Source organism: the organism of the source record quoted next, unplaced genomic scaffold (assembly GCF_019419815.1).
Source record: "Pyrus x bretschneideri cultivar Hongxiangsu unplaced genomic scaffold, Pyrus_bretschneideri_v1 Contig4, whole genome shotgun sequence".
Classification (NCBI taxonomy): domain Eukaryota; kingdom Viridiplantae; phylum Streptophyta; class Magnoliopsida; order Rosales; family Rosaceae; genus Pyrus; species Pyrus x bretschneideri.
The window spans coordinates 7,461,488-7,488,433 of NW_025999723.1; the positions used below are offsets into that span (position 1 = coordinate 7,461,488).

The window sequence follows — 26,946 nt, forward strand, 5'->3', positions numbered from 1 at the left end:
TGGCGAAGGACATGGAAGCCCATCCCAAGATAGCACCATAACCAATAAAGGAGGGGGCAAAGTTGCCTATGAGAGATTGCTCACCCTCAAATCGGTTAAAGATGCAGCCACATGAGCTGCTTGGTTGGCCGTTCTTGGAACCCAGTTCCACTAAACAAAAGCAAAGGAAGCCGCTGCCCGACGAATTTCATCGATAATTCAATATAGACACCATTGGTTGCGAAGGTTTGGTTTTAGCAAGCAATCGATGACCTTGGAAGAATCAATCTCAATGATGATATGGTTGAAACATTTGGCTTTGACAAATTTCAGACCCTCAAGAACTGCCTCTGCTTCAGCGGCATCGAACGTGAATCGATGTGAGTGTAAAGAAGCACCACCTTAAAAAGTACCATTGTGATCGCGTGCAATAATCCCTGCACGGGCTTCACATGTAGCTCGATTCCATGCACCATCGACATTAATTTTAATAAGAGGCCATTGAGGAGCTTGCCAAGAAAGAGATCTTTGTATTGCAAAAGGGCAAATTCATCCTTGTAGAAAGGGCAAATTGGATTCACATGTAGATGCTTGCGAAAAAGATTAAATATGCTAGGAAGAGCATTGTTTAAAGAACGCCAAATAAAGTTGAGAACTTTAGGAACTTCCTTTATCCCCACAAAATCTTCCAGACCTCTTTATGAATCAAGTGAGAAGAGGATGCATTGGTAGTCATAGAAACTCTTTTTTGTGATAGTGCCCAATGCTATCCACTCTTTACCGTATAGACACCATCATTGTTCCAAGGCCAGAAAAGATAATCATGATCATGAGTATTGTACAGTGGGATAGATTTGATAAGAGCAATGTCATGTGAAGACAAAATATTAGAAATTGAGTCCAGTCTCCAAGTAGCAGTGTTCACATCAATCAAAGAGGCCACCAAAGTAGGAATTGGCCCAAGAATTACTTGTAGAGGTAGAGGGTTGGTACATTCCAAGGTAAGAAGCCAATTATCTTGCCAGATTTTGATCGATTCATCATTCCCTACATGCCATTTAGCTCTTTCGAGAATAATTCTTCTGCCTTCAAGTAAACTAGACCAAGCCCAAGAAGGGCGAGCTCCTCTTGTAGCTTTTAGGAAATCACACCTTGGAAAGTACTTAGCCTTAAGAACACGAACCCAAAATGCATCTGGATTTTCCATCATTCTCCAGCATTGTTTTTGCCAGAAGATAGATGCTAAAGTATTAAAGGTCCCTAAACCCCATTTCCCCCTCCTTAGTGCCACAAAGATACTTCTAGCTTTTCCAATAAATACGATTTCCTTTCTCATACTCACCCCATCAAAATCTCCCAGGATCCCCATTGATAGAATTGCAAGTGGAAGTGGGAAACTTGAAGCAAGTCATAGGATACGTAGGAACCGCTAAAGCTACTGACTTCAGAAGGACCTCCCTACCTGCCATAGTGAGTGAACTAGCTTTCTATCCTTGAATCTTGTTCAAGATTTGATCTTTGACGTAGACGAGAGCATCACGTTTAGACTTTCCCCATATTGATGGTAGACCCAAATACTTCCCTTGGTCTGTAGAGGCAGGGATTTTCAGAATTGTGCAAACTTGATTTGCTAATGGGAATGGAGTATTTGGGCTTAAGTAAATAAATGATAATTTATGCTATGTCCAAATGCTAGGCAATATTCCTCAAAAATTGTCATCAATTTACTGCAATTCGTCTCAGTGAATCTTATGAAGAAAAGAGAGTCGCCAACAAATAAAAGATGTGAAAAAGTGGGCCCTCCTTTACAGATTTTTATACCCCCAAAAAATGATCATTAGTGGCACAAAAATAAATTGGGATAAAACTTCGCCAACTAGAAGGAAGAGATAAGGAGAACAAAGGTCCCCTTGCCTCAATCCTCTAGTAGTATAGAAATATGGCCCCGGCCTTCCATTGATCACTACGAAGAAAGAAAATGTTGTGACACACAACATGACCAACCGTATCCAACAATCATCAAAGCCCATCCTTGTCATAGTGGTTCAACCCGATCATAAGCTTTATTCATGTCAAACTTAGACCAAGCTCACAAGCTTTACTTTTTTTTTCTTCATCTTTACATAGTGGAAAGCTTCATGGGCAATGAGAATATTATCTTGTATTTGTCTAAATTAGTATCATATAATTTTGAAAAAAATTATTTGAAAATTTCACCCACAAATGCCTATGAACGTTAAATCAATTTAAAACAATCATTAATAAACCAAATTACAAGAAAAAGTAAAAAAGAATAAAGGAAGAATACAAGTTTGCAAGTGGAGAAAAAGTGATTTAACTTTGCTCACATGGGTTACTACCTTTTTTGTGGGACCCACTTTTTTTTTAGGCTAAATGTAGCCCAATGCTGTCCAAGAAAGGAAGTTGCTAGCCCTAGTGATGAATTTAACTCCATTTTCCGGCTCATTGGGGATGCGATTTCTCACACTAAAACTTGAAATGTAGTAGCCTCATGGAGTATACAATCTCCATAGGGGATGCTCTAATGCTTCATTGAGTTTGGCTCCAGCTAATCTCAGAACAAGCCCCTCAATGGATCAACCTTATGAATTACATGAAATTTCATACCCTTCATTATAATGAAAACTGCAAGCATGAAGCAGTTACTAATTTATATTTCAAGAAAGGGTGAAAATGGAATTACAATCAATCAGCACTCGAACAAAGCACTAAATCAAATCGGAATAGGGTATAATCTTACATAACACGCCTATCATTTGCGGGTGAAAAGTACAAAATCAAATACACGTGCAGTTATACAAAGGTTGTCATCGTGCAGCTACATCTGGTCAGCCCTGCCGTCATCCTCACTAATTCCATCTCCTGCGTGCCTGTAGCCAGATCAAGCAAACAAAGCTAATAGAATAATGCATGCACAAGAAGTGTGATTCCTAACTCTTTTGAATACAAATTCTACTCGATGACAACTTAAAACGAACCTTAATCACAAGGTTTCAAAATTTCACATCCTTCATTTATACATGACAAAGGTGGGATCAGCACGTCATTCACTGGTAAATTCTATGCATTTACTGGCCGGTCAAAACAATATGATCTCATGGAAAATGTAACCATCGATTCTTACATTTGGATTAAACCACCTAAGAAACAGAACACATGGCAAATAGCCCTACTTTGATTTTCAGCATCATTGAAAATCCATCTCTCTACCATTTCTCATCACTCTTTTTCTTTGGAAAGAAAGCTTATACTAGCCTTGTTTTTTGTTATGGTCAACTGGTCTTAGTTTAACGTGGATATAACAAAAAGGGGCTGAGAACATACCGCCAAGATGTTGTTAGATTGCGAGCTTTTCTATCCAACTGGAGGTTTTCCATCGCACTTGAAGCTCGAATGACATCCTCTGGACTTTCATCACTGTCGTATCTATAGCTGTAATCATCTTTCCTGTAGCCAGACATGGATGACCCACCTCTTCGATCTGAATATGCTAGAATGTATCAGATAAAGAGAAACAAAAGGAATCATATAAAGGGAAGACACAAGAAATAGCTTTGTCACTCACCAGATGACTGGGAAGATGCACCAGGCCTAGCATAAGCACACCAACAAACTAATATCAATTAAGAGCTGAAGGACAAAATAAAAGGGGAAAATCAAACACGTAATATTGGGGCAGTAAGGTAGATCAGCACCTTCCTAGTGGAGGTAGCCCACCAGCAACAGATGATGAAGAAGGTCTTCTCATATTGCGAGAATCCAAATTGGACAGGGATTCTGTTTCTGAAGTCGTTAGCCTCCTTCCAGTACCCCTTGATTGAGATAGATTCTGTAGTAAAACAATCTAGTGGTAAGCAATCCACCAAAGGAATAATTACAAACAAAACATAAGCTAAAGAAATTTGTATTTTTCCTTCATTATCAATCCAGCATCATATCATCCCCTTTCTCTTCTAGCCAGAGAACTTTTTCCCTACGTCAGTTGAACCTCTAAATTGTATATTAATCCCATCCTATAACTGACCAATAGGTTTAAAGAAAAAGAGGAAAAGTGCCCACACATATACCAGAGAACAAATCATGCAATCTTAATTAATCTGTACTATGTCCAAAATAAGCCTTAATTACGTGATAAGACATAACAATCGGGTAAATGTACCTTGAAGCCAATAAAATATTGCCATGAAAAACAACCGTCCTAATGCAGATTCTGATATGAACATGAAAATTTTGTGTTTTAACTCGAAAATAATACCAAACCTCAAATTTCAAAAATCCTTCAAGCACATCCAAAAGCAAAGGACCACTATCTCCGTTTCGGTTAAGATCATATCCATTCTTGCTACTAAAGTCCTTCAACTCAGCTTTCCAAGAATCCTTTTGCTGCGATTCAGCAAACATAAATGCAACATTCATTAGCATCAGATAGCCAACACATTAGTTCAAAACTTACTGAAAACACCTGACACTTTCTGCACTAAAAGTTTACATGATTACCAAATTACACTCGGGCTGATAAACTTTTAGCGTGTGGTTTAGTTGAGCCCAGTCTAAGTACTCGCATATCAGTGCTGTAAGCAACCTTCCTATAACAAAGCATGTCAAAGTGAAATTTAGCTGATGAACAAAAGGTTTTAAACAAGCATAAGCATTGTGTTAGTAGACAAACCCGAAGGAGAAGCGTGGAGCTGTTTAGCTCGATCGTTGCAGCTACCAAGCAATGCTGGAGGCAAGCCTTCGTCTTTCTCAATGACCTTGTCCTCCTCCTCAATTGCCTCAAACACACTTGCTCTCAACTCAGCCTACCAAAACAAAACAGTTGAATTAATCATAAAAACAACCCAAAAACCAGAATAACAAGTTCGATTATTCACAAATAACTGCCTAATTATGCAAAAAATGCATCGCATTTCTCAAAATCCGAAGCTTCGAATTACAGATAAGCAAATAAAAAGCAGACAAGCTTTGAAATTGCAAAACCCTAGCCGAAGTCAACAAAGCTGGGGGAAATTTACGCAATGAACCCGAGGAAAAAAACCTCGTTTTTGGGGTAAAATCAGCTGCGGAATCAGAGAAAGGAGATCTAGATGACGAACGTTAACATAAAGGGGGAAATGGGCAAAAAGGGAATTTGAAATTGTACCCGGATCTTGGCGAGTACGCCCTTCTTCTCGAGGGTGCGAGTGACGAGAGTCTTGAGGTCCATCATCTCCCTCGTGTAGTCGTCCATCTTGTTCTTCTGTTTTTTAGGGTTTCAGAGGGAGAGGGTTTTGATTGGGGGAGAGAGAGAGAGAGAGAGCTTTCCCTGCGTTTTTTGAATTCTCAGCTCTCTTCGATGCCTTGCTTCATGAGAGAAAGAGGAGGAGAGAGAGAGAGAGAGGAAAGTTGCTCTCGGAATGATGGGTGGGGGTGAAGGCGGGCTCCACTGCTGGCCTGCAGTTACCCGGTAATATTATCTGGGCCGGCGCTGTGAAGTTGGATCGTGAAGTTTTGGGCCGTTAAATAATTAAGCCTGGGATTCTTTTCTAGCCTCTATTATTAGCCGCACAACTTGAGCAAACTTCACCGTTTAATTATAACTCATTTAGTTAAATTTCAACCGCTCATTTGTTGTAAAAAAAAATTACGAGATAGAATTTCTAAGTACAAGTATTAAACTTTTGCGTAATCGTATATGTTTTGCTTATTGTGTGATTGGTTGCAACTAGCCATGTTGACTTAATGTTTGTTTGGATGTACTCTTAAAATAACTGAAAACATTTTTGGTGAAAAATTTTGAAACTAATTTTTCGTAAAAATGTAAGTAAATTCTGGAAAAGCATTTCAAGTGCTTCCTAGAAAAAGCACATAACTGGTGCTTCTTGCATAAAACACTTTAAGTGCTTTTGGAACCAAAAAACATTTTATCTAAAAACGCTTTTAGTCATTTTAAAAGCATATCAAAACGAGCTCTTACTAATGTGATTATATAGGTATGAGTATCATTCTTAATCCTGAGTATGCATACTTTATTTGTTTCATCACATACTCTATGCGTTGATGCAATTTGTAATATACGATCTAAGTGCATTCTTAGCTGATTGCAAAAAACAATTTAAGTGCTTTTGGAACTAAAAAGCATTTTCTCTAAAAGCACTTTTAACCATTTTAAAAGCACATCAAAACGAGCTCTTACTAATGTGATTATATAAGGTATGAGTATCATTCTTAATCCTGAGTATGCATACTTTGTTTGTTTCATCACATACTCTATGCGTTGATGCAATTTGTAATATACGATCTAAGTGCATTCTTGGCTGATGGGTAATTCTTTTCCCTAATCATTAATGTACAATGGTGGGAAGAAAATTGTTGACACGCATACCATTGTTTCTTTCGCAATTTACTTAATTAAATCATTGTACTTTACTACACAATTACACATGTAACAATAAACGTTTTGAGTGATTATTTAGAGCAATTCCACCCTACTAGGTAATTATTGCCAGGCTATTAAGCAAAGACAATTACTGTCTTAGTAAACAGTAATTATCGAGTATATCTCCACTCCTAAATAGCTTGGACAATAATTACATTTGCTCAATAGCTTAAGCAACAATTACCTTAGAGGGTAGAGTTGCTCTTAAAACCTGTCACATGTGGATGAGGTCTATGCACTCCAATTCTTCCTACAATCCACGAATATTGTAACTATCAAGAGAATTTCCAAAGAATATACTCAAATTACTATAAATAAAAAAATAATAATAAAGAAACAAAAAAAAAGAAGAGAGAAGTTATATGCTACATAGATGTTATCTATTAATTAAAAAAGGACTCAACTTTGATACTTGATAGGAGTTTTTAGTATGCACAAAAAATTTTAATCGTATATTGGATATTTTATTTATTCAATATTTGTTCGAAACATAATAAAAGAGTGATGCTATTCACATATTTATTTTTACCTTCTACACATTAATGTCTTTTGATCTTTCTTATAGCGCGTTTATTAATCCGTAATCAAATTGAGAGGAATTGAATTGAGGAGAAATTGGATCGAGGAGGAATTGAAATGAGGTGGAATCAAAATTAGATTCCTACTGAAATTGTTTACTAAAACTGTCCGGAATCGGAATACAATTTCATAAAGCTGTTTACTAATTCACCAGAATTGGAATATAAACCAGTATGATTACTAAAATGTTCTTGTCTCAAATCAAATATTTTTAATCACATTTTCATTAGTTATTTTTAATCACATTTTCATTACTAAAATGCCCCTTTAGTTCTTTATTTTTATTTTTATTTCATCTATATTTATTTTTAATCACATTTTCATTAGTTATTTTAAAATGCCCTCATTCACTTCTCTTCCTCAGCATCGCCATACCCCAATCCTCCAACACCACTCTCCCAGATCATTTTCCCAATTCCCATCCCACAGAAGAAAATACTATTTTAAGAACCTAGCCAAATTCATCTTCCCAGTTCCCACCCCGCAGAAAAAAAATTAACATTTTAAGAACCTAGCCTATGCATCCTCCTAGTTCCCACCCTGCAGAAAATATTTCGGAAAGCAATTGGAGCCAATGATCAGACGAGCATCAACATCGCCAACGGCACAAGCAATTTGGCCCCGAACTTCAAGGTCCCGATCGTCAAACCAACATTACACAAGGATGAGCCAGCTGTGTCGAAGCGTCTGTCGAAGCATCTGCAAAGCCTCTTGATAAGAGGGCATAATAGGAAAGAAGAAATGCATTCCCGATTCCCTCACCATCCTGGAATCCAAATACCTCACCTATGGAAGGAGTCTAATTCCTCCAATTTCAGGAATTGAATTCCATTTTTCGTGTGGGTCCCACAAACTGTTGATTCCGCTAAATTGTAGTAAACACAAGAGTTATCTGTAATCGGAATTGGATTCCTTATTTTCATTCCGATTACGGTTGTGTAAACACGCCCTTAATTTATTCGACTCGACGATCAAATATTGAAAGGAGTGTTTAAGAGATAAAAAGGAGTGTGTCATGTGTAAATAGCACCATCCTAATATATATATATATATACACACATACATACATACATATATATATTTATATTTTAGCTTTAAAAAGACGTGAAATTTATTCAATTGTTAGAACAAAAGTTTCAGATTTTCATTAGGGGTGTAATCAATTGAGATTTTGAAATATTTTAATAGATTTATGAATCCATGGATTTTGACAAAGTTTATTCGATTGTAGAGATTTCGTGTTAATTTTTTATTCATTTCCCTCAAAATCTTAGGGGAGAGGTAAGATTTGTGATTGCTTAAAATACACTACGAAATCTCTCAAATTCCCTTATATTCCTCTACTTTTTGAAATTCTTTAAAACAAATTCATAATTAAATACATATGTTATTTAAAATCCTAATTGAATACACCAAGATTTTCAAAAAATAAAATAAAATATTTTAAAATCCTAATTAAATACATTATGAATTTCAAGATTCTAATTAAATAGGAAATTTTTATTTAAACCCATATAATCTCTTTGTACACCTAATTTACTCTTTACACCCATATTATTTTCAATTAAACAATCAATATCTCTTCAAACCCAATCTTTCAACCTAAACTACCCTTACAACCCCAATTCAATATATGTGTTAACTTATCTTTACACCCATTTAAAAAATAAAGTAAAAAATCAAAATCAAAGCATTATCTCCTTTGACGTTCTCTCCTTCCAACATTTGTTTTTGATGGAGTCTTCATCATCCTCTACATCGTTGCTCGATAATCTCTGGTTGCCTTGCGTGACGATGTATGTTGCATATGAATTTGAGTTTTTATTTTTATTTTTTTTATGTTTTGGATGATATAAAGACTTTTATAAGTTATAACCTATAAGCATATATAGGTTATAGGTGAAATGACATGAAGTCTTTTGTTTCTTTTTTCCCTTTTCTTGTAATAAGTAATGTTCTTTGGGGAATAAAATTGCAAAGTAAAACTAAGATAAGGGTGAAATGATAGAATTTAAATCAAGGGACAAACGAAAATTGAAAAATTTAAACGCTAATATATATATATATATATATATATATATAATTTTTTTTTATCTGCTTTTTCAATTTTAGAAGAACATGTAAAGAAAGTTAACCAAAAGAAGGTGGTGCAATGAAGAGAGTGAAAGTGGTGGTTTAATGAAGAGAGTTAGAATGGTGGTGAATTGAAGAATCAAATGAAAATAGTTGGGAAGAATGCGAAAACAATGAAACAAAGTATGTAGCTGTTGTTATTCAATAAAAGAAAGCAGAATGTCGTGATTATGTTATATAAATTAAGTAGAAGACTTGGTAAATAGTGTCCAAAATGAACATGAAAAGACTTGAGAAACTTATACAGCCCGCATCAATCATAACGTTAGTACATGACATTTAAACCAATAATTCAACTCCTGCATAAACCGATTCATGTCTTAGTTAGAGGATTCAAAACTTCAAAATTAACGTTTATTCGATAAAAGAGCTTGTTTTTCTCTATGAGAGCGTCTTAGGATTTTTGCCATAGCAGAACGAAGGAGAAAAATTACGTGATGGTTAGGGTTTCATTATTGGGTATGGATTTATAGATAAATCTTATTTTGCTTGTTAATTTTATTTTGTACTTGATGATAATTATGTAATAGGGTAATAAAGACATTTCATGTAGAAAGAGGTTAGAGCATCTCCAAATGAAATGCCAAAATGTACACATCAACTATAATAGTAAAAAAAGACCACACTAATATTCTCCAACCGAAGTGCCAAATCTTATGTGGCAATGACATGGAAAAAAGGTTGCGGTCAAATTTGACAACAACTTCAAATGTTTTTTTTATTAATTATTAAATGTATTTTATTAATTTTTAATTAGTTTAATAATTTATTATAATTAATGTTGAGTTGACCAATACAACTATCATATTTTTTTTTTCTTATTTTCAATCAAGGAAGGTGATCAGATTACCGATTAAACTTTAAATGTCTTTTATTAAATTTTAATTAGTTTAATAATTTATTTTATAAAATAATAAATTTAATTTGATATATCAGTTGGAGAACAAAACTTAAAAGATGTCAAAGTGCCACAAAAACTGTCAAAATTTAAATTTTACGTTCAAAATTTGACATTTCCTTTGGAGATGATCTTAGATGAGTTCAAATAAAGTTTTTCAGTTAAATATCCCTAAATTTATTAAAAAAAATAAAATCTCTCAATTAAATAAGGGGTGTGCTATCCACATACCTGTTTTTACTTCTCACACACCCTTATTAATTTCTATCCGTTGATCTTCTTTGATTCATTCAATTCAACGGTTAAAACTAAAAAAGTGTGGAAGAAGTAAAAGGGATGTGTGGATACCACATCCCTAAAATAAATGAGAATTTTAACGAAAAACTCCAGGTTGTGTTCACTTTAACGAAAAATCATATTTTTACACTAAAAATCAATCATAATTCTATTCACTTTACCTTTTTATTTTGTCATTATCAAAGTTTTCAAATCATTTTCATTAGTTTTTTTAAATAAATCTCCCTAAAAAAATGTAAAAACCAAAAAAGTTTAGCATATATCTACCCGCGCCTGATTCTCCATCCAAAAAGTTCATGTCAAAGGAAAAAAAAAAAAAGAGAAAATTGAAAATTGAGAAAAATAGTTATTGCGCCCATCCACCCTCACTAAATTCAGCATTTGTCCGTTTCCACGCCCCAAACCCAAAACATTTCGCAATGGCGCCCATCGACCCTCACTCGTTCACTGATTCGACTCACCCACTCGCCACCCACATTTCCCTCTCCTTCTTCTTCGACTTCCCCTCCTCCACCATCCACGCCTCCGCCCTCCTCACCCTCCCCTCCCCGTACTCCGGCCCAGTTTCCCTCGACGTCCGTGCCCTCACCGTCCACTCCGTCATCGACCCCCAAAACCCCTCCGATCCTATCTCTTACGTCATCTCCCCTCCTGACCCAATCAAAGGCTGCCACCTCGCCTTCACCCTCTCCAACGCCTCCTCCGTCTTGATCCTCTACTCCACCTCCCCCTCCTCCTCCGCCCTCCAGTGGCTCTCCCCTCCCCAGACCTTCAACAAACGGCTGCCGTTTGTCTACACCCAATGCCAGGCCATCCACGCGCGCTCCGTCTTCCCCTGCCAGGACACTCCCGCTGCGCGTGTGCGCTACGCGGCCAAGCTCAATGTCCCCCGCCAGCTCTCCGCCGTCATGTCCGCGCGTCACGTGGACCGCCGCGACCCAATCCCCGGTGAGGGGTCGGCGCTGATCTCTGGCGACGCCTTGTGGTGTGCCGACGACAGGGTCGTCGAGGAGTTCGTGATGGAGCAGCCAATCCCGCCGTACCTGTTCGCGTTTGCCGTCGGTGAGCTAGGCTACCGGGAGGTGGGCCCGAGAACTAGGGTTTACTCTGAGGCGGTGCCGGCGGTGCTTGAATCGGCGGCGACGGAGTTTGCGAGCACCGAGGACATGATCAGGCAAGGGGAGGCCTTGTTTGGGCCGTACGAGTGGGAAAGGTTCGATCTCTTGGTGCTGCCGCCGAGCTTTCCGTACGGTGGAATGGAGAATCCGAGAATGACGTTCTTGACGCCGACTGTGCTCAAAGGCGACTCCAGCGGCGCGCAGGTGGTGGCGCACGAACTGGCTCATAGCTGGACTGGGAACTTGATCACCAACAAGACTAATGAGCATTTTTGGTTGAATGAGGTACCAAAATTTACATTCATACATTCGTTTGATGGCATTAACTTTTCAATTCCTGATTATCAATTGGTTCAGATTCTCGGTTTTTATGTCGAAATTTTCGATAGATAGATGCTATTTGTTTTTGCCTATTTGATTGGTGCTAAGTTCAAATTTGATCAATGTTGTGATCTTGAAATGCTTGTTTTCTTCTTTTGACGTAATACTATCTGCCTACAGTGCATTTGAGGCCAGTTTTTAGTTTTGTCTTGTTAAAACCGCAATGTGCGAATCCTTGACGGAGTAATGCCGTGTAGGGTTAGGAGAATGTGAAGAATGAATGTCTTACTGATTACGAGCTTCCGGTTGCAGTTGATTATGTTGATCTATGTTATGCTCGTACTGTTCTTGGCAACGAGATCAGGGTGTTAATCTTTACTTATTGGTACAGGGTTTCACGACGTATGCTGAGAGGAGAATTGTTGAGGCTGTGCAAGGTGAGGACAGAGCTGCATTGAACATTGGAATTGGCTGGCGGGGTTTGAATAAGGAAATGGAGAGGTTCAAGGATAACTTGGAGGTCACAAAGCTGAAAACCAACCAGGAAGGAGTTGACCCAGATGATGTGTATTCTGAAGTTCCATACGAAAAGGGTTTCCAGTTTCTGTGGCGCATTGAACGTCAGGTATGTTGAAATTGTAACTTCTTTTGTTTCTTGGTATTGACCTGTAAAGACGATCTGATTGGCACTTGGTTTTAAAAATATAAAGGTTGGAAGGCCTGCATTTGATGAGTTTCTGAAGAAATACATTGCCACCTTCAAGTTCCAATCAATTGATACCGATACATTTCTCGACTTTCTGAAAGCAAACCTACCTGGAATAGAGAAAGAGGTTGACTTAGTGTTGTGGACTGAGGGCACTGGTATCCCTCCTGATGCGTATGAACCGGTTTCTAACATATATGCAAAGATTGTGTCCATGGCAAATGAATTTAAGTTTGGTAGGATGCCAGGGGCGGATGAAGTTGCTGACTGGAGAGGGCAGGAGTGGGAACTCTACTTGGAGAACCTCCCCAAGTCTATTGAACCTTTACAGGTACTGTTGTGTTTCTTCTCTTCTAAGATTTTCGTATTACCTTGTTTTCTATTACTTGATTTTATAGCGGCCTTCAACACACTTTTTGTAGTTAATTTCTTAGTTTGTTTAAGCTCTGCAATGCTGTGGCAATTCCCAGGTAATCATACTGAGCTTAGTAAGTTTCGCGTTTTCGTTTTCTTTCTGCATTGAAAAGTTAAATTTAAGTAAACATCTTCTTGTTTTCTCAGAACCGAAAATGTTAATATTGTCAATTATTAGAATACATTTCTGAGTCAGCTTCAGTTCCCATTTTACCGTCGAATCTCTCCAAACTTTTATGTTGTCTCATCATGATTTATGTATTTGCAGATTGTAGAGTTGAACTCGCGCTTCAGTCTGTCAGAATCGAGAGATTATGACGTGAAGGTGACATTTCTCCTGCTGGCCATTGCTTCCAAGTGCAAAGACTACTTCGGCGAGGTGGAAAGAACTTTGAAGGAAGTTGGGAGGAAGAAGTACCTTGTCCCCCTCTACAGTGCTCTTGTGGAAGGCAATGGAAAGGAGGAAGAGAAGATTTTGGCGAAACAGGTGTTTGCAGCCGCTCGCGAGACTTATCACCCTATAGCTCAGAGCGTTATCGAGACAATTTTTAACAAGCACTGCTGAAATGGTGTGAGAATGTAGATTACACATGAACAGAAATTCGGAAGCTAATCCTTGATGCCGTTGTTGGCTATATGCTAATCCCTGAGATCTGTAGGCTATACCTGATTTCGTTGAACACACGCATCCTTCTTGATGCTTTCGCTGATATGAATGATCTCGTAAATAAGAAGTAGCTCCTTTTATATCGCATTTGCTGATGCCTGATGATATTTTATGTATGCGTAAATTCGAAAACTCACAGGAACGCTATGCCTGCAAACTCAACTTTACTTGATGCATAACAGGAACGAGAATAATACTCGTGTAGTCCACTTTCGTAGGAGGATTACAACTTCTACGCTCATAGTTACAACCAAAACAATTACCTTAAACAGCGAAATTGCACAACGGAGCTTGGAATCTTGACATTTCTGTTCAACACCTCTTCTAACGCAATTTATCGGTTTGGGAATCATACACAACGGTAAAATCACTTTATGTGCAGAGTGCTACAACATTTGTGTTCCTGTAAATGTTTTCGCATCTCAATTCGTCTCAAAAACCTCGAAAAAACCTGTGCGAATGGAATTCGCTGAAGGACAGGCGCTTAACTGCAGTAGTGCATCAAATACATCAGAGAATAGCTAATGTATAGTCAGTTTTGAACACATACGTCAGGATGCGATGTAGAAAGGGCGTATGAAACTGAGGAAAGTAAAACGCTAAACCTGGATTTCGAGACAACAGTTTTGAACACATATCGACGGAGTCTGGATGCAATCTAGAAAGGATGACTTGGTCAAAAGGAAGGTATGTGGATGACTTGATGGTCTTAAGCACCTGGAAAGTAAAATTTATCAACGATCTGGGCAAGTGTGACCAAAGGGACCTTTTGCAATGAAAAGCAGAAGTTAGTACCTGAACATTAGTCCTACCAGGGAAAGGAGGGCGACCATTGAGAAGCTCGAAAAGAATTACACCAACGCTCCACATGTCAACCTATAAACTGAACCCGTCAATTTTGACTCATCGTGATTGAAAGGGGAAAATGGCACGAGTTATAGACAAGACCGTACCTTCCCGTCATATCTTTCAAACTGAAGAACTTCAGGTGCCATGTACAATGGGGATCCACAAACTGTCTCGGCATAATCACCTGGATGTAAACTTCTGTACAATATAGAAAAGAAAAGGTATTAAGGAATGAAACTACTACAGTTGGTTGCTTTAAATCATACTAAACGGGTTAGCGGATGAATTTCCGCATAAGGATCTCTCTGCTAGAGTTTACCTCGAGAGACCGAAATCAGCTACCTTTAGCACCACATCATCTTGAGTGCCAGAGAGTAGAATGTTCTAGTACAACAAAATCACAACGTAGGCAATTTTTGAACAAACCAATTCATTACTTCAATTTTGGATGCGAGCGAAAAAATCAACAGAATCGAGTTCAAAAAATACGAATATGAAACTGCATTTTGTTACCATCTTTCAGTAGACTCCTGTTTTTACCTCTGGTTTCAAGTCTCTATGAATGATGTGGTGCGAATGTAGTATTTCCAACGCCGCCCCTGCAAGCATAACAAGAAGTTGATTAGATTTTCAGACCGGAGAATCGAAGCGCTGTGGATCCCCATTACAAATTCACAGGGAACAATGCGAATAAGAAGCTACCGAGCTGCTGCATAAATCTCTTGGCAATACGTTCTTCAACTCTTCCGTGACGCCGAATATACGCAGCCAAATTTCCCCCATCACAGAATTCCAACACCATGAATACACAACCTTCATCCTGCAATAAAGACAGAAGCTCAACTTCGTGCAACCAAATTAAACAGTACTTGTACGTTGCGGTTAACTGCACTTGCAGACAAATTAACGTATCCACAACCAAACCGACCCATATTGGCAACTGTAAGTTCGCAGTATCAATAATATCAACAATATCGACAACATATTTATTTGACAGCATGTCCGCATTAAAAAAGTGCGGCAACGCAGAAAAACTTCAAAACCTGGAAAGAAGGCAACGCAGAAAAACTTCAAAACCTGGAAAGAACTGAGGAGGCGGATGATGTTGGGGTGGTTAACGGAGGACAAGAAATTGATCTCGCAATCCAAGCAATTCTTGAGGTGGCGATTGAGGCGGGAAAGGTGGACCTGCTTGAGAGCCACCACCTGGCCGCTTTGGCGGTGCACGGCTTTTGACACGGTGGAGAAAGAGCCTCGTCCCACCTCTGCAATTACAATGTAGTCTCCTTCTCCTTCTTCAGCTGTCTTGAGTCCCTTGCTTTCAGGTTCCATGGATTCTTCGAGCTGAGCTCTCAAGTAACAAGTGGCAACAGTTATTGCGGTTTTTCTGTTGGGTGGGGGTTGGTCGAAGGTTCCGGACCTTCTGGTGCTTAAATGGTATTAGGAGGGGTGAAAAATAACCTACATGACATTTTGGTGTTTACGGAAGCAAAATATTGGCCGACCGAGTGGTATGTTAGAATTTGTAAATTCCAGGGTCATTTTTGCCAACTTATCTTTTCAAAGTTTACTTTTGGGAATTGTTATTGGCACTCCAAAATTCTCATTCTATACTCCATGTTTTTTATATTTAGAAAGAAAAATACACTTGTGAGGAGTGTAGAATGTGATTTTTTGAGTGCCAATAACACTTCCCTTTCCTTTTTGGTTAAAGTCTCTTGTTCTTCTAAGGTCTTCATTTTAAGGATGAGAACCAAATGCATAAACTAATTTTCTACTTATTTTATTGTTTGGATTTATCAAGTTGTCAAATATTTTAAGCCTTTGGATCTTAGCTAATATGCATTTGATTCTCATACGTCCTTAAAATGAGGACCTTAGGAGAGCATGACTCTTTGGTTCAAGTAGGGTTTTCTTCTTTTTTTTTTGGGTCAAAAAACAGATTTTGTTAAATTAGAGGTTAGATTAATGACTGAAGAGGTTCGAGCCCGCATCATCGTGCAAGGACTCAACTCATTTTCATAAGAGGCAAGTAGCGTGCACCAGTAGAGGTTAAATTACAAGATAAGTACAATATAAAGAAAAGGACCTCCAAAACAGGTTTTGGAGCCCAAAATAGAAAGAAAACAAAGCAAAAAAGCAAAACACAAACCCTAGCAGCTTGCAACCCCCGCTACCGCTGTAGATCCACCAACGAGAATCAGGGAGTAGAAGGAAGTAGAGGACGCAGTTTGGGGCTAAGGACGGTGGGATCAAAGGCATATTAGGAGAGAGTAGGGGAAAACGCAAGCTGAAGCAAAAAGGAAAAGGAGCATGAAGTTACCACCGACCCTAGCCACAACTATTAATAGGAATTTGTTGTAAACACTTGAAAATATGTCATGCTATTTCACCTTTATTTTTTATTTTTTTCCTTCACTCGAGAGGAATGCATGGTGACATTTTTAGGGTGCCAGTGACAACTCCCGTAATTATTTGTTGTATTAATTAGATTCGAGCAATTCAACATTCTTGTAGTAAAAGCAAGTGCGCTTATGAGCGTTAACAACCTACAGAAGTTCCTTCCCTCTTCAGAATGTAGTCCACTGCCTCTTGTACAGTATCTACAACCTACAGAAGGAACAAAAGCGAAGGAACTTCTTAGCGTAGAATTCATTTCGCCCGCAACCAAGTATTCTAGTAATATGTGCACATGTGCGCGAACACATATATATCCAACTTACCAGGTCTGCTGGAAACTCAGCATGATTATCTCTGCCCTTAAAAACGCCGGTCCTCGTCAAAATAGAAAACCAAGGATGTCCAGCCTGAGAATCAGGTGTGATGATTTGTCAATGCACATTCAAATCATTTAACGGTAGAAACTTGTCACCACAAGAAACATGACAAACAAACCTGCCGAGCACCTTTGACATCAACTGAAGGGTTGTCGCCGATCATATAAAGGGTTTTGAAAGCATGTGACGGAGAGTCTCCAGCAGTTGTAATATCATTATCACAATGAGATGGTTGAAGCTGTGCCAACAGAGTTTCAGTGTTCTCAAATACAAACGGATTTGGCTTCCCAAAAGATACATATTCCAGAGCATCATGGTGAATTCTGCAGCAAAGCCAAACATAAATCATATTACTACATGGTAGATATCCAGAATAACTCACTAGTTTAAATGTGCATGAGCATGCTTTTTTCATATAAGTAGTTCAAGATTTTAAAATCATATTTCAGTTGTGCTTAGTTTCCCAAAACAAATCAATTATCTCTGCTAAACTTTCTTCAATCATCATCAATTTGATCTTGTAAAACTCTCTTAATGGATGAGCTATGACAATTACCGGGCTTCTCAAAAGGGATCAAAGAAGCAATGCTAAGATATCGTATTGGCCATTTATGGGCTCAAGTAGTTACAACCGAAGAGCCCTTTGACTAAATATTCGATCAGATGTGCATCACTGAAAAGGTACACCAATTAGGCGTGACAAAACAGCCAGTCTCACCGGTTGAAGATGCTTTCTAGTGCAATTCTGAAAGCACCCATTCCAAGTCGCTCAGAAGGAAATGCAGCCTGTATGTAGGCAGCTTATCAGTACAATCCTAATCATCATGTGAAACTTCAAGTTGAATAAAAAGTAAGTTCATGATGAAAATAAGAGTGAATGAATTCTACTCTTCCAAAAGGCAAGGGAATGGAGCAAATCAACCAAATAGAACCCTTTTATTAGATATGAGGGTTCATTAAAAATGTTCATGGGAATAGTCAAGGTTCAATGGGTTTCAGCAAGCGGATCACATACTCAAGAAAAAATAATGGGACCATAGTTAAATAAGGGTTTCCTCTTTCAGTTTATTCTAACGATAATGTGTCACGGTAAACCAAACAAATCTCAGGTTGTTTCTATATCTCCATATTCACGGTCCAGCATCTTTAGAGAGGGAAAATCATAGTGACCAACCTGATACTCAAGACCATCTGCGGCAAAATATAGAGGTGGTTGATGCCCGTTCTCTTGTCCAGGAAGCCCTCCAGATCTTAGAATGTCACAGAGAACCTAAACCAATTCATGAACCAGCTCAGAGCTTTTGCAGGAACACAAATGATCGAGGCCTTCTGGAATAACATGACGGTATTGCAGCTCCCAAAACTTTACTTTCTAGTTCATAATAAGCATGCAAAATTTGGCAATTTATGTGGGAAATGAAACTGTTATGCCAAAAGAAGCTATAATTTGAGATCCTAACGCACAATGATTCCTTAATACTGCGTTGTAAGCAGCGAAATGAAGTACCTGAATATCCCTACCCCAATCCACAGGATCGCTGACAACAAAAGCTGCACTAACCCTGTCAGAATAAACATCATATCTCGGCACAAACTCCTTGTGTTGGCTACTGCAATCCGATGTCTGCTTAGTTCTCCACATCTTATATTGGGATACAGGATCAATATTCTTGAAGTGCGATGCATACTCATCTAATGAGAGAACCTTTCTGCCACCCAATATAAATTTAGCTATCTGTTACTTTTACAAAATCTAGCAACAGAAGGTATGGAATTCAAAACCAGAAGATGCTACAATTAAGAACGGACATACACTGTAAGGTAAAACTTACTTGAAACCATACTCAGACATTACAAGAGCCGGTTCCCCTTTTCCCAGAGCAACAATGAGTTCATTTTCATATCTGAATAAAAAGGATAAAAATAGACATAACATAAGATGATGAAAACAGGTCAATACATTGTTATACTCTGAACCATAAACAAAGTCATGGCCCAAGGACGTATGTGCACAGGAAAATTGAATTCTTATTATAACAAAATGAGGAATAAGGCTCCGTGCAAGAGATGCTCTTAAAGGGCGGATGTATAGAACCTTTCAACGAGATAGTGCTTTTTCAACTTTCTCAAAATGAATATCCAAAAAGTACCAAACAGAGGTATGCGATAGGAAAAGATATGACTATTTGACACGGAGGGACAATTTCACCTATGGGAACAAGCTGAGTGAGCGTTACTCAGGAATTTCATCTTTTGGGGTCTCCGATGGAAAAAGAGTTAGCTATTAGCTCCGATGAGATTTATCTCCAAATTTGGCTATTATTCAGTATCAGCATAAACAACATTCAGGAACTTCCAAACCAAAGAATTTCAATTTGGCAGACACGAAATATCCCCCAAATTTTGTATTTGTCTAAGTTGTCTACCCACTTTCGATCCCTCTAGCTCATCCAACATGTAAAGTAAGAACAATTTCTGTGGCCTTGGTTGCATGATATTTCCTACGATATAACACTGTTACTCAAAGATAGCACAGAAACAAGGAGACCATTAATCAGACTAAGATTTATACCTAGAAAGATGAAGAAGAGTATGACACATTGACATTGAATTAAAAAAATCTCTGTAGAAAAAGATTCATGTGAAGCTGATTTATACCTCGTCAACAAATTTTTAAAAGGTGTGTGACCCTGAACAACCTGCACCACCATAACACAGAAAAGAGAGCTATGCCAAAGGTTCCATCAGTCAAATTACAGTCGCAGAAAATGGGAGACAACACAACGTCGTCCTTATGCTCATAATAATCAAAGAATTAGATCTCAGAATATTACCTGAGAAGGCAGGATGTTAACTCCCAAAATTTCAGTTAACTCAGTTGCTCGTCTTGATTCAGGGACGCCACCTCCTGTTCCAACCAAATCCATTACTCAACCAAATGAAATTCGAACAAAAATCCAATGCAATTACAATGGGGGCAGATACACTTTCCATAGAAATTTATCATATATACTAATTCTTCGCAATGCTACACGAAAACAAACCGCTTAGGTGTCTTACCGTTGGTCAAAAACACAAAGGGAACCTTCAAAGTACCTACAAAGAAGCAATAGTTTTATTAAGCTAGTGAGACCATCCTTTCCTTACAATCTAAACTACGAGAAGCGGGATTCAAACTTGCTGCCATGTCCGCTCTAGCCAATGTAGCTACAACCAAACCAACGATCACAATAATACAAAACCAAAATTCTCTATTTTTTATTTCAGATTTCTGAAAAATAAACGAAATTTCTGAATTTAGAGAGAGAAAGATGAAGTTTTTATTGCACCTGAATGTCCGTACAGTTTCCTCAAAGCTCGAGGCGACCCTCCCACCGGAGCCCGGCCGCGGAGAATAACCCCGTCGATGTCGAACGCAATCCCAAACGAAGACCTGAAATGCAATCAAACACATGTTTTCAACTTTTTTCTATTCCCTTCCTACAGTTTCTCGGCAGCCAAACAGAGGATTTGGATCATTGAATTGGACCAACCGTTCGGGCCTGGATTGTCGATAATTGGACTGAGAGTAGGGACGGAATTGGAAGAAAAATGGCGGTCTGTTTTTGCACTGAGAAATCCGATAGACCGCGCGGTATCTCATCGGCGTCATCTCTCCCTCTCCCTCTCTAAGCTTTGCTCTGTGTGCTCCGTGGCTAACACTATAACGGTAAACGGTCTCGCTTCGGCGCGTAGTACGCAATTGTGAACCTCACAGAAGTTAGAACGCCACGTGGCAAACCTAAAAGGGTAATTTCAAAGTGACGATTATATCCTTTTAATTCTCAAAATCAGTTTTTTTTTTAATTAAAAACAAGAGGAAATTAGTTGATGGCTACAATCCAACTTTTAAGGACGGGAAAATTCAAAAAGACATTTTAATCTTAGCTTACTATTGTTTGATTTATCAACACTACAAATCGAACACAAAATGTATTATTTGAAATACGGCCTGAAATTACTCAACAATTTGTTATTAAATTTTTATTTAATTTTTTATTTAATTTTAGTTTTAAAAATAGAATTTTAATGATTTTGCTTAACAGTCAAAATTCACCACTAGTCAATAGTAGCAAGAAAGTTAGGGCAAAATGGGCATCTTATCCCAGCCAATCAAAAACACTCCCAAGTCCTCACCCTCGTCACTCTACCGCCGTTCGCTCATCCTTCTCGCGCCTCAGAGAGGGCTGTCGAAAACCCTAAGCGCCATCTCATTCAAAATTAAGCAAATCCGTACCGAGTTCATAACTTTCATTCAATTCGGAAACCACAGATTGTTCAATTTCCCCCCTTTTTACTATTGATTTTTCTGTTTGTTGGATTCGAAGGAGCCATGCCGCCAAAGGCATCGAAGGCCGACTTGGCGAAGAAGCAGAAGGTGGTGGAGGACAAGACCTTCGGGCTCAAGAACAAGAACAAGAGCAAGAATGTCCAGAAGTACGTCCAGAATCTCCAGCAATCTGTCCAGCCCAAAGTAGACCCCACCAAGGCTAAGGTCACACTCCCGCTTTTCGTTATTCGGATCCTTTTTCGTATCTCTGTTGTTTTTTTCCCTGTTGGGTTCTGTTTGGATAAGCAGAAATCAGCTGAGAAAGTAAATTAACTATTTTTATCGGGAATTAGTGTTTGGGCGTGAGTTTTTGGAATTGGGTTTTATCAAAGTTTAAAGGGTTTTGCAGAAAAAGAAGGAGGAAGAGAAAGCAAAAGAGAAGGAGCTTAATGATTTGTTTAAGGTTGCTGTTAGTCAGCCTAAAGTGCCAGCTGGTATGTAGTATGTCCCCCAACTCTCACATTTTTTTAATTGTTGTTTGGTGGTGGTCGATTATGTTGTGTTCGATAGCGGATTGGATTTGGAATGCTTGTAATCGAATTCGGAATTTGAATAGGTGTTGATCCCAAGTCTATATTATGCGAGTTTTTCAAGGTTGGACAATGTACCAAGGGATTCAAGTGCAAGTTTTCGCATGACTTGAATGTCCAGAGGAAGGGTGAAAAGATTGATATTTACAGTGATAAACGTGATGATGAAGGTGAGAAGGATGGAATTATCTTGTTTAATATTCTGATGCTAATATATCACATGTGATTTGCTTATTCTTTACTCATTATATTTCAGACACTATGGAGGATTGGGATCAAGCGACGTTGGAAAAGGTTGTGGAGTCAAAGAAGAATGAGTATAACCAGAATAAGCCCACCGAAATTGTATGTCTTTTTTCATACAGTAAATTATTTTTGATTTCTGATATAGAAGCTTTTAGTAAGATATTGGCAGTTGAATGTGTTGCTCTCCATCTGTCTCTAGATATCCATCTGTCTATCCCCATCCTTCCTCCCTACCCACCCTCCAAATGTTTTGGTGATTAGAATATGAAGGCCTTTCTGGGCACATTACCCACTACATCAATGATATGTTATTATGTTTCATGAAGGGAAAAAGAGAGAGAAAAAGAAGAGGGAGGCAGACTGGCAGAGCCTTGGTTGCATTGGACATCAGTCTTCACTTAAAACTAGTTTAGGTGGCGTAGGTCAGCTGTGCAATCCTTGATCCTAAGGGTTATGTTACAGTTTAAATTATTGACGTCACAATCTGATAGCTGATTTATGTCTTTGAAAGAAGAAGTCATCGATGACGGTATATGTTAAAATGCTCAACTTTATAGTGGGCTCAGGAGATCAATTTTCTGTCTTATGTACAAAGATTTGGCAGATGGATACTTTTACTTCTACTCTGTTTCAGTTGTGGGTTTTTGCTTTGCTGAATATTAACTAAGACGTATTCTTGTATAGAATTTGTATTGTTGCTTGAAAAATATTTGGGATTTTAGCTTGGGTTCCCTATTTGTAGGCTATGCTAGTGAGTTAAACTGGCTGGAGTTATTGAATAATAGAGGGGAAATTTTTTTTGTCCTTGAGATGAGAAAATATTTAAATATTAAAAATTGTGACAGGTAAACGGTAAATACTTTTTCTTATTTGGCCTAATCATTGGGTAGTGTGAAATCTTTGACTTTAGTATGCAGTATATGTTATGGATCTAAGCTGGTTTTTAATATGTACAGGTTTGCAAACACTTCTTAGATGCAGTGGAAAAGAAGCAATATGGTTGGTTTTGGTCTTGTCCAAATGGTGGAAAAGAGTGCCACTACAGACATGCTCTTCCTCCTGGTTATGTTTTGAAATCTCAGATGAAGGCGCTTCTTGATGAAGAGGCTGAAAAAGTTGCCATTGAGGATGAAATTGAAAATCAGGTGATGATCATATTGATTTTGTTGACTTTGCATTTTCATTTTGTCCATTTATTTGGTGATAGAATCATAGAAACCCTTTGTACATTTGTTGTGTATTGCATCCCTAAGTATTTTTAGCCTTGTTTCCTCTGTTTTATTTTTAATTCTTACTAATGCTCATCTGATGATTACTGCAGCGTGCAAAAGTAACAACCATTACTCCAATGACCACTGAGTTGTTCATGCAATGGAGGAATAAAAAGACAGAAGAGAAAGAGGCTGGCCTGGCCGCACAACGAGCAGAGAGGGCTAAGAATGACCGCATGAGGTTCTGTTTCTTTTATGCTTTGCATTTTGTGAATGTTCTCTGTATTATGCTATTGACTCAAGCTTTCCTGTATTTCAGTGGTCGTGAGTTGTTTCTATCAGATGCTACCTTGTTTGTGGATGATGCTGAAGCGTATGAAAAATATCAAAGACAAGATCCTGAGGCCGCTGAAGAGAAGGTAATATTTTCTTTTTATACTATGAATATAATCGATTTATGGACTGATAGTATGTCACTTTGAAGTCAGTCGCCTTAGTACGTCTCTGTACATCTTTTGGTATCGTGTTGGTAAATTTTAACTTCCAACATCTCATCGCTGACTTGTGTGAATTTTTTTTCTTATCAGTGAGTTTGCTTCCATTTTGGTATTAAGAGAGGTTTCTGTATCTCAAGTCAGCACGTTTTTATGCTACCAAAGAAAAGCATTGGCTTATCAAAAGAAATAAGTGTCCATAGAGGCTCTTTTTCTGGTCATTGTGGGCTGGTTTGTTATTTTTTTTTTGTTTTTGGGTTTGATTGCCTGGAAGTTATTATCTGCTAGGTGCATCACCTGAGTTTCTTTCTTTTTTGAAGGAAAAATGAAAGGAATTAATCTTTTTTTGTTATCTTGTCTCTAGAATACAAAGTTTGTGCAGTGTAATGGGATAGAAGTTTTAATGCTGGGTTTCTGGCCATTGCATAGGGCACAGAATGGCCGCAATTATAATGATAGTGCTGTGAAAAAATGGGTCAAAAGAGATCATGGAACATTCTTTTACATTTGCCAATGACCAAAATGATGTGATTGGAGCTATGCGATAAAATTTCTGTTCTTGACGTGATTTGCTTTTCAAATCCTTTTTCTGTCTCGTTATGCTTTTTATGTAGTTATGTCTCTCTTTGTTGGTTTTGTTTATAAGTAGATCATGGTCTCAAGGGTTTTTCTGGTGAGATTATAAAATTTTGATTACATGCATCAGGATCCTTTTAAGGGTGTATACGGTGTATGTCTTATCCCTTCTTTGTTCTATGTGTTGCTTGTTCCACGCATCCTCAGTAATTCTAACCATGAACTCTTTAAAGTGAGCGTCTGTGACTGGGTAAACTTGTGCTCTAACCCTTAACATGTCTACATGTGCTTGCACTCCATTTTAAGTGTTATTTGTTGACATGATATTTCATGCCACAGAGTGCTATTGCTTTACGTAATTCGTTTCAGTCTTTTTCATTCTTTTCCCTTCATCCATATTAGTTGTTTCAAAAGTCTAGGTGTATCCTGTTTTGAAAGAGTGGCCCCTGTTTGACTTGTAGCGTCTATAGGGGAAACTCTATGGTACATTTAGATAAAAACATGATCATAATAACACACTGTTCACTTATGTTAAAAGAAGTGATGACATCATGAGATTGCATGAGATTGAAGTTTGATATTGATGTGAATACACTATGGTGAGAAATTCTCAATACCATACGTAAGGTAGTGGTCTTTTCCAATGTGATAGAAGTTTTCATACCTTTTCTTTTAAGATACATCAGTGACACAATAACCGAAAGCTTCGCTTTGGTTATTCTCTTTTTGGTGCACAATTATTTTTATAACTCTGTAGAACTACATCTAGCTCTTACCAAAGGAACAAATATTCCGAAACCAGGAGCAATGAATATCCTGGGTGTTCTCTTGTATCCAGTGCTTTCTATTTTTTTGGTGAAATGTATCTTGTGCTTTCTTGAACTCTTAAGACTACCTATTTCAAATAAAGTCGGATGGTTCCCGTTTACATGGACAATTCAACAATTTCCCTTATATTGTGTGATCCCGTTTACATGAACAATTCGACAATTTCCATTATTTTATGTGATCTGAGTTTGACCGTGCTTCATTTCAGGCCAAAGACAACTCAGCAGCAGGAGGGCGAAGCGCCTCGACTAGTGCTGCTGGTTCTGAAGTTCCCGTCAATGATGACATTGAAGATGATGATGATGATGATGAGTTGGACTTTGATGAGTTAAATGAACTCGAAGCAAGTTTGTCAAGAACATCCATTCAGATACGCGAGCCAGGTATAGAGGCATCTTGAAGAGGGGCAGGGAGAGTAACGTTGACGATTTGCTTGTCGGGGGTGGAAAGAGACTATAACGAGAAATGTGAGAGGAAATAATGTGTTATTTATCCTGAGATGCTATCTTTATGCTAAATTCTTGGTGTTCTGGATGTGGCTTGGTATTTTATGCAAGGAAAAATCCAATTTTTGATTTAGATTGCTGTTCAATTAACATTCCGGTGTCTCGTGCATCTTCTAATTGCTTTTTTAAACTCTGCTGAGTTCTCAACTTAAGTGAAATGAAAATTCAATTAACTGTAACGTAGAGATCTGAACACTTAGGGAGAGCCATGTTAAGATTGAAGGTCAACACATAAGCTTCATATAGCCCCTCTGAAGTGGGACTCCGGGAGAGGGATGGGCTTAAGATTTTCACAACGGATTTAAAATTTAGTTTACTGTTTTTTTCTCACAGCTGATTTCTCATAAAGCACTTCCAGAGGTGATTTTTCCCACAGCACATCAATGCCAAACTAAGTGTTAGAGTTTCACTATAGCTAACACAATTTTTCTTCATTAAGGCAGACTACTCAGTAGTATAAAAAAATGGATGGTTATGTTTGAATTGAGAAAATATTATTTTTGCTTACTTGCCAATCTATTGGATATAAATTCGGACTATCTAGTAGTCCCGATTATTAAAGGCCTACCCTAGGTAACAAACAACTGGTGGAATGATGATGTTTCTAGAATCAAAATCCTCCTCATTCTCTAATGTTACTTTCGTTTGGTGACTCCTATGTCGATATCTGCCGCTATTTGGTGAAGTTGTAAAAATATTGAAACTATACGTATTAAAATAGACAATAGTCCAACATATTGTGTCTTACAAGTTCTATCAGGAATAACAAAACTCTATAGAACTGGCTTGGACTTAATTTCAATCCACCAGTACGACGGGCAAGACATTCGTAATTATGAAGAAACCTTGAATTGAATGGTGGTGACCCCTTTCTGTTCGTAGAGATAAGTGCCAAAGGAGAGTCAAACGTTCACATCTCCTTGTTCAAAATTACCTTATATTTCAAAACATATTCTCCATTGAATTTCCATGTGGGAATTTTGATCTTGACCCCCGCCTCCTCTATATA

The 26,946-nt window shown here is 38.1% G+C and overlaps 5 protein-coding genes across 7 annotated transcripts; 2 read left to right on the forward strand and 3 right to left on the reverse strand.

The window, feature by feature from the left end:
- Window positions 1–2,589: 2,589 nt before the first annotated feature.
- On the reverse strand, window positions 2,590–5,342 carry LOC103948324 (protein TONNEAU 1a-like). Its single transcript, XM_048565034.1, has 8 exons — window positions 5,144–5,342; window positions 4,670–4,802; window positions 4,498–4,586; window positions 4,261–4,383; window positions 3,696–3,829; window positions 3,566–3,591; window positions 3,325–3,481; window positions 2,590–2,870 (listed from the first exon to the last, which is right to left on the reverse strand). Exons 1-8 carry the CDS (start codon window positions 5,228–5,230, stop codon window positions 2,819–2,821), a joined length of 801 nt encoding a protein of 266 aa, XP_048420991.1. The 5' UTR covers window positions 5,231–5,342; the 3' UTR covers window positions 2,590–2,818.
- Window positions 5,343–10,729: 5,387 nt separating this feature from the next.
- Window positions 10,730–13,638, forward strand: LOC103948321 (leucine aminopeptidase-like). The gene is made up of 4 exons (XM_009359328.3): window positions 10,730–11,728; window positions 12,156–12,389; window positions 12,475–12,801; window positions 13,153–13,638. Exons 1-4 carry the CDS (start codon window positions 10,745–10,747, stop codon window positions 13,447–13,449), a joined length of 1,842 nt encoding a protein of 613 aa, XP_009357603.2. The 5' UTR covers window positions 10,730–10,744; the 3' UTR covers window positions 13,450–13,638.
- A 190-nt stretch (window positions 13,639–13,828) lies between these two features.
- On the reverse strand, window positions 13,829–15,954 carry LOC103948444 (serine/threonine-protein kinase ATG1t-like). Its single transcript, XM_018647744.2, has 8 exons — window positions 15,478–15,954; window positions 15,103–15,220; window positions 14,941–14,999; window positions 14,720–14,784; window positions 14,505–14,598; window positions 14,347–14,427; window positions 14,157–14,268; window positions 13,829–14,039 (listed from the first exon to the last, which is right to left on the reverse strand). Exons 1-8 carry the CDS (start codon window positions 15,730–15,732, stop codon window positions 13,984–13,986), a joined length of 840 nt encoding a protein of 279 aa, XP_018503260.2. The 5' UTR covers window positions 15,733–15,954; the 3' UTR covers window positions 13,829–13,983.
- A 415-nt stretch (window positions 15,955–16,369) lies between these two features.
- LOC103948322 (uncharacterized protein YKR070W) lies at window positions 16,370–20,889 on the reverse strand. Of its 3 annotated transcripts, none has more exons than XM_048564968.1 (13): window positions 20,711–20,889; window positions 20,507–20,610; window positions 20,238–20,273; window positions 20,012–20,085; window positions 19,836–19,876; window positions 19,010–19,081; window positions 18,685–18,886; window positions 18,352–18,447; window positions 17,896–17,963; window positions 17,296–17,500; window positions 17,124–17,207; window positions 16,954–17,010; window positions 16,370–16,690 (listed from the first exon to the last, which is right to left on the reverse strand). In XM_048564968.1, the coding sequence occupies exons 1-13, from the start codon at window positions 20,827–20,829 to the stop codon at window positions 16,664–16,666; spliced, it is 1,185 nt and encodes a 394-aa protein (XP_048420925.1). In that variant the 5' UTR covers window positions 20,830–20,889; the 3' UTR covers window positions 16,370–16,663. The 3 variants fall into 3 exon arrangements, with proteins under 3 accessions (XP_048420925.1, XP_009357604.2, XP_018503259.2); XM_009359329.3 differs by having other exon boundaries at window positions 16,950–17,010; XM_018647743.2 differs by lacking the exon at window positions 20,711–20,889 and having other exon boundaries at window positions 16,950–17,010; window positions 19,836–19,904; window positions 20,507–20,537.
- Window positions 20,890–21,347: 458 nt separating this feature from the next.
- On the forward strand, window positions 21,348–26,010 carry LOC103948323 (zinc finger CCCH domain-containing protein 11). The gene is made up of 8 exons (XM_009359331.3): window positions 21,348–21,711; window positions 21,896–21,980; window positions 22,103–22,246; window positions 22,333–22,421; window positions 23,279–23,467; window positions 23,644–23,774; window positions 23,853–23,952; window positions 25,640–26,010. Exons 1-8 carry the CDS (start codon window positions 21,550–21,552, stop codon window positions 25,829–25,831), a joined length of 1,092 nt encoding a protein of 363 aa, XP_009357606.2. The 5' UTR covers window positions 21,348–21,549; the 3' UTR covers window positions 25,832–26,010.
- Window positions 26,011–26,946: the final 936 nt, after the last annotated feature.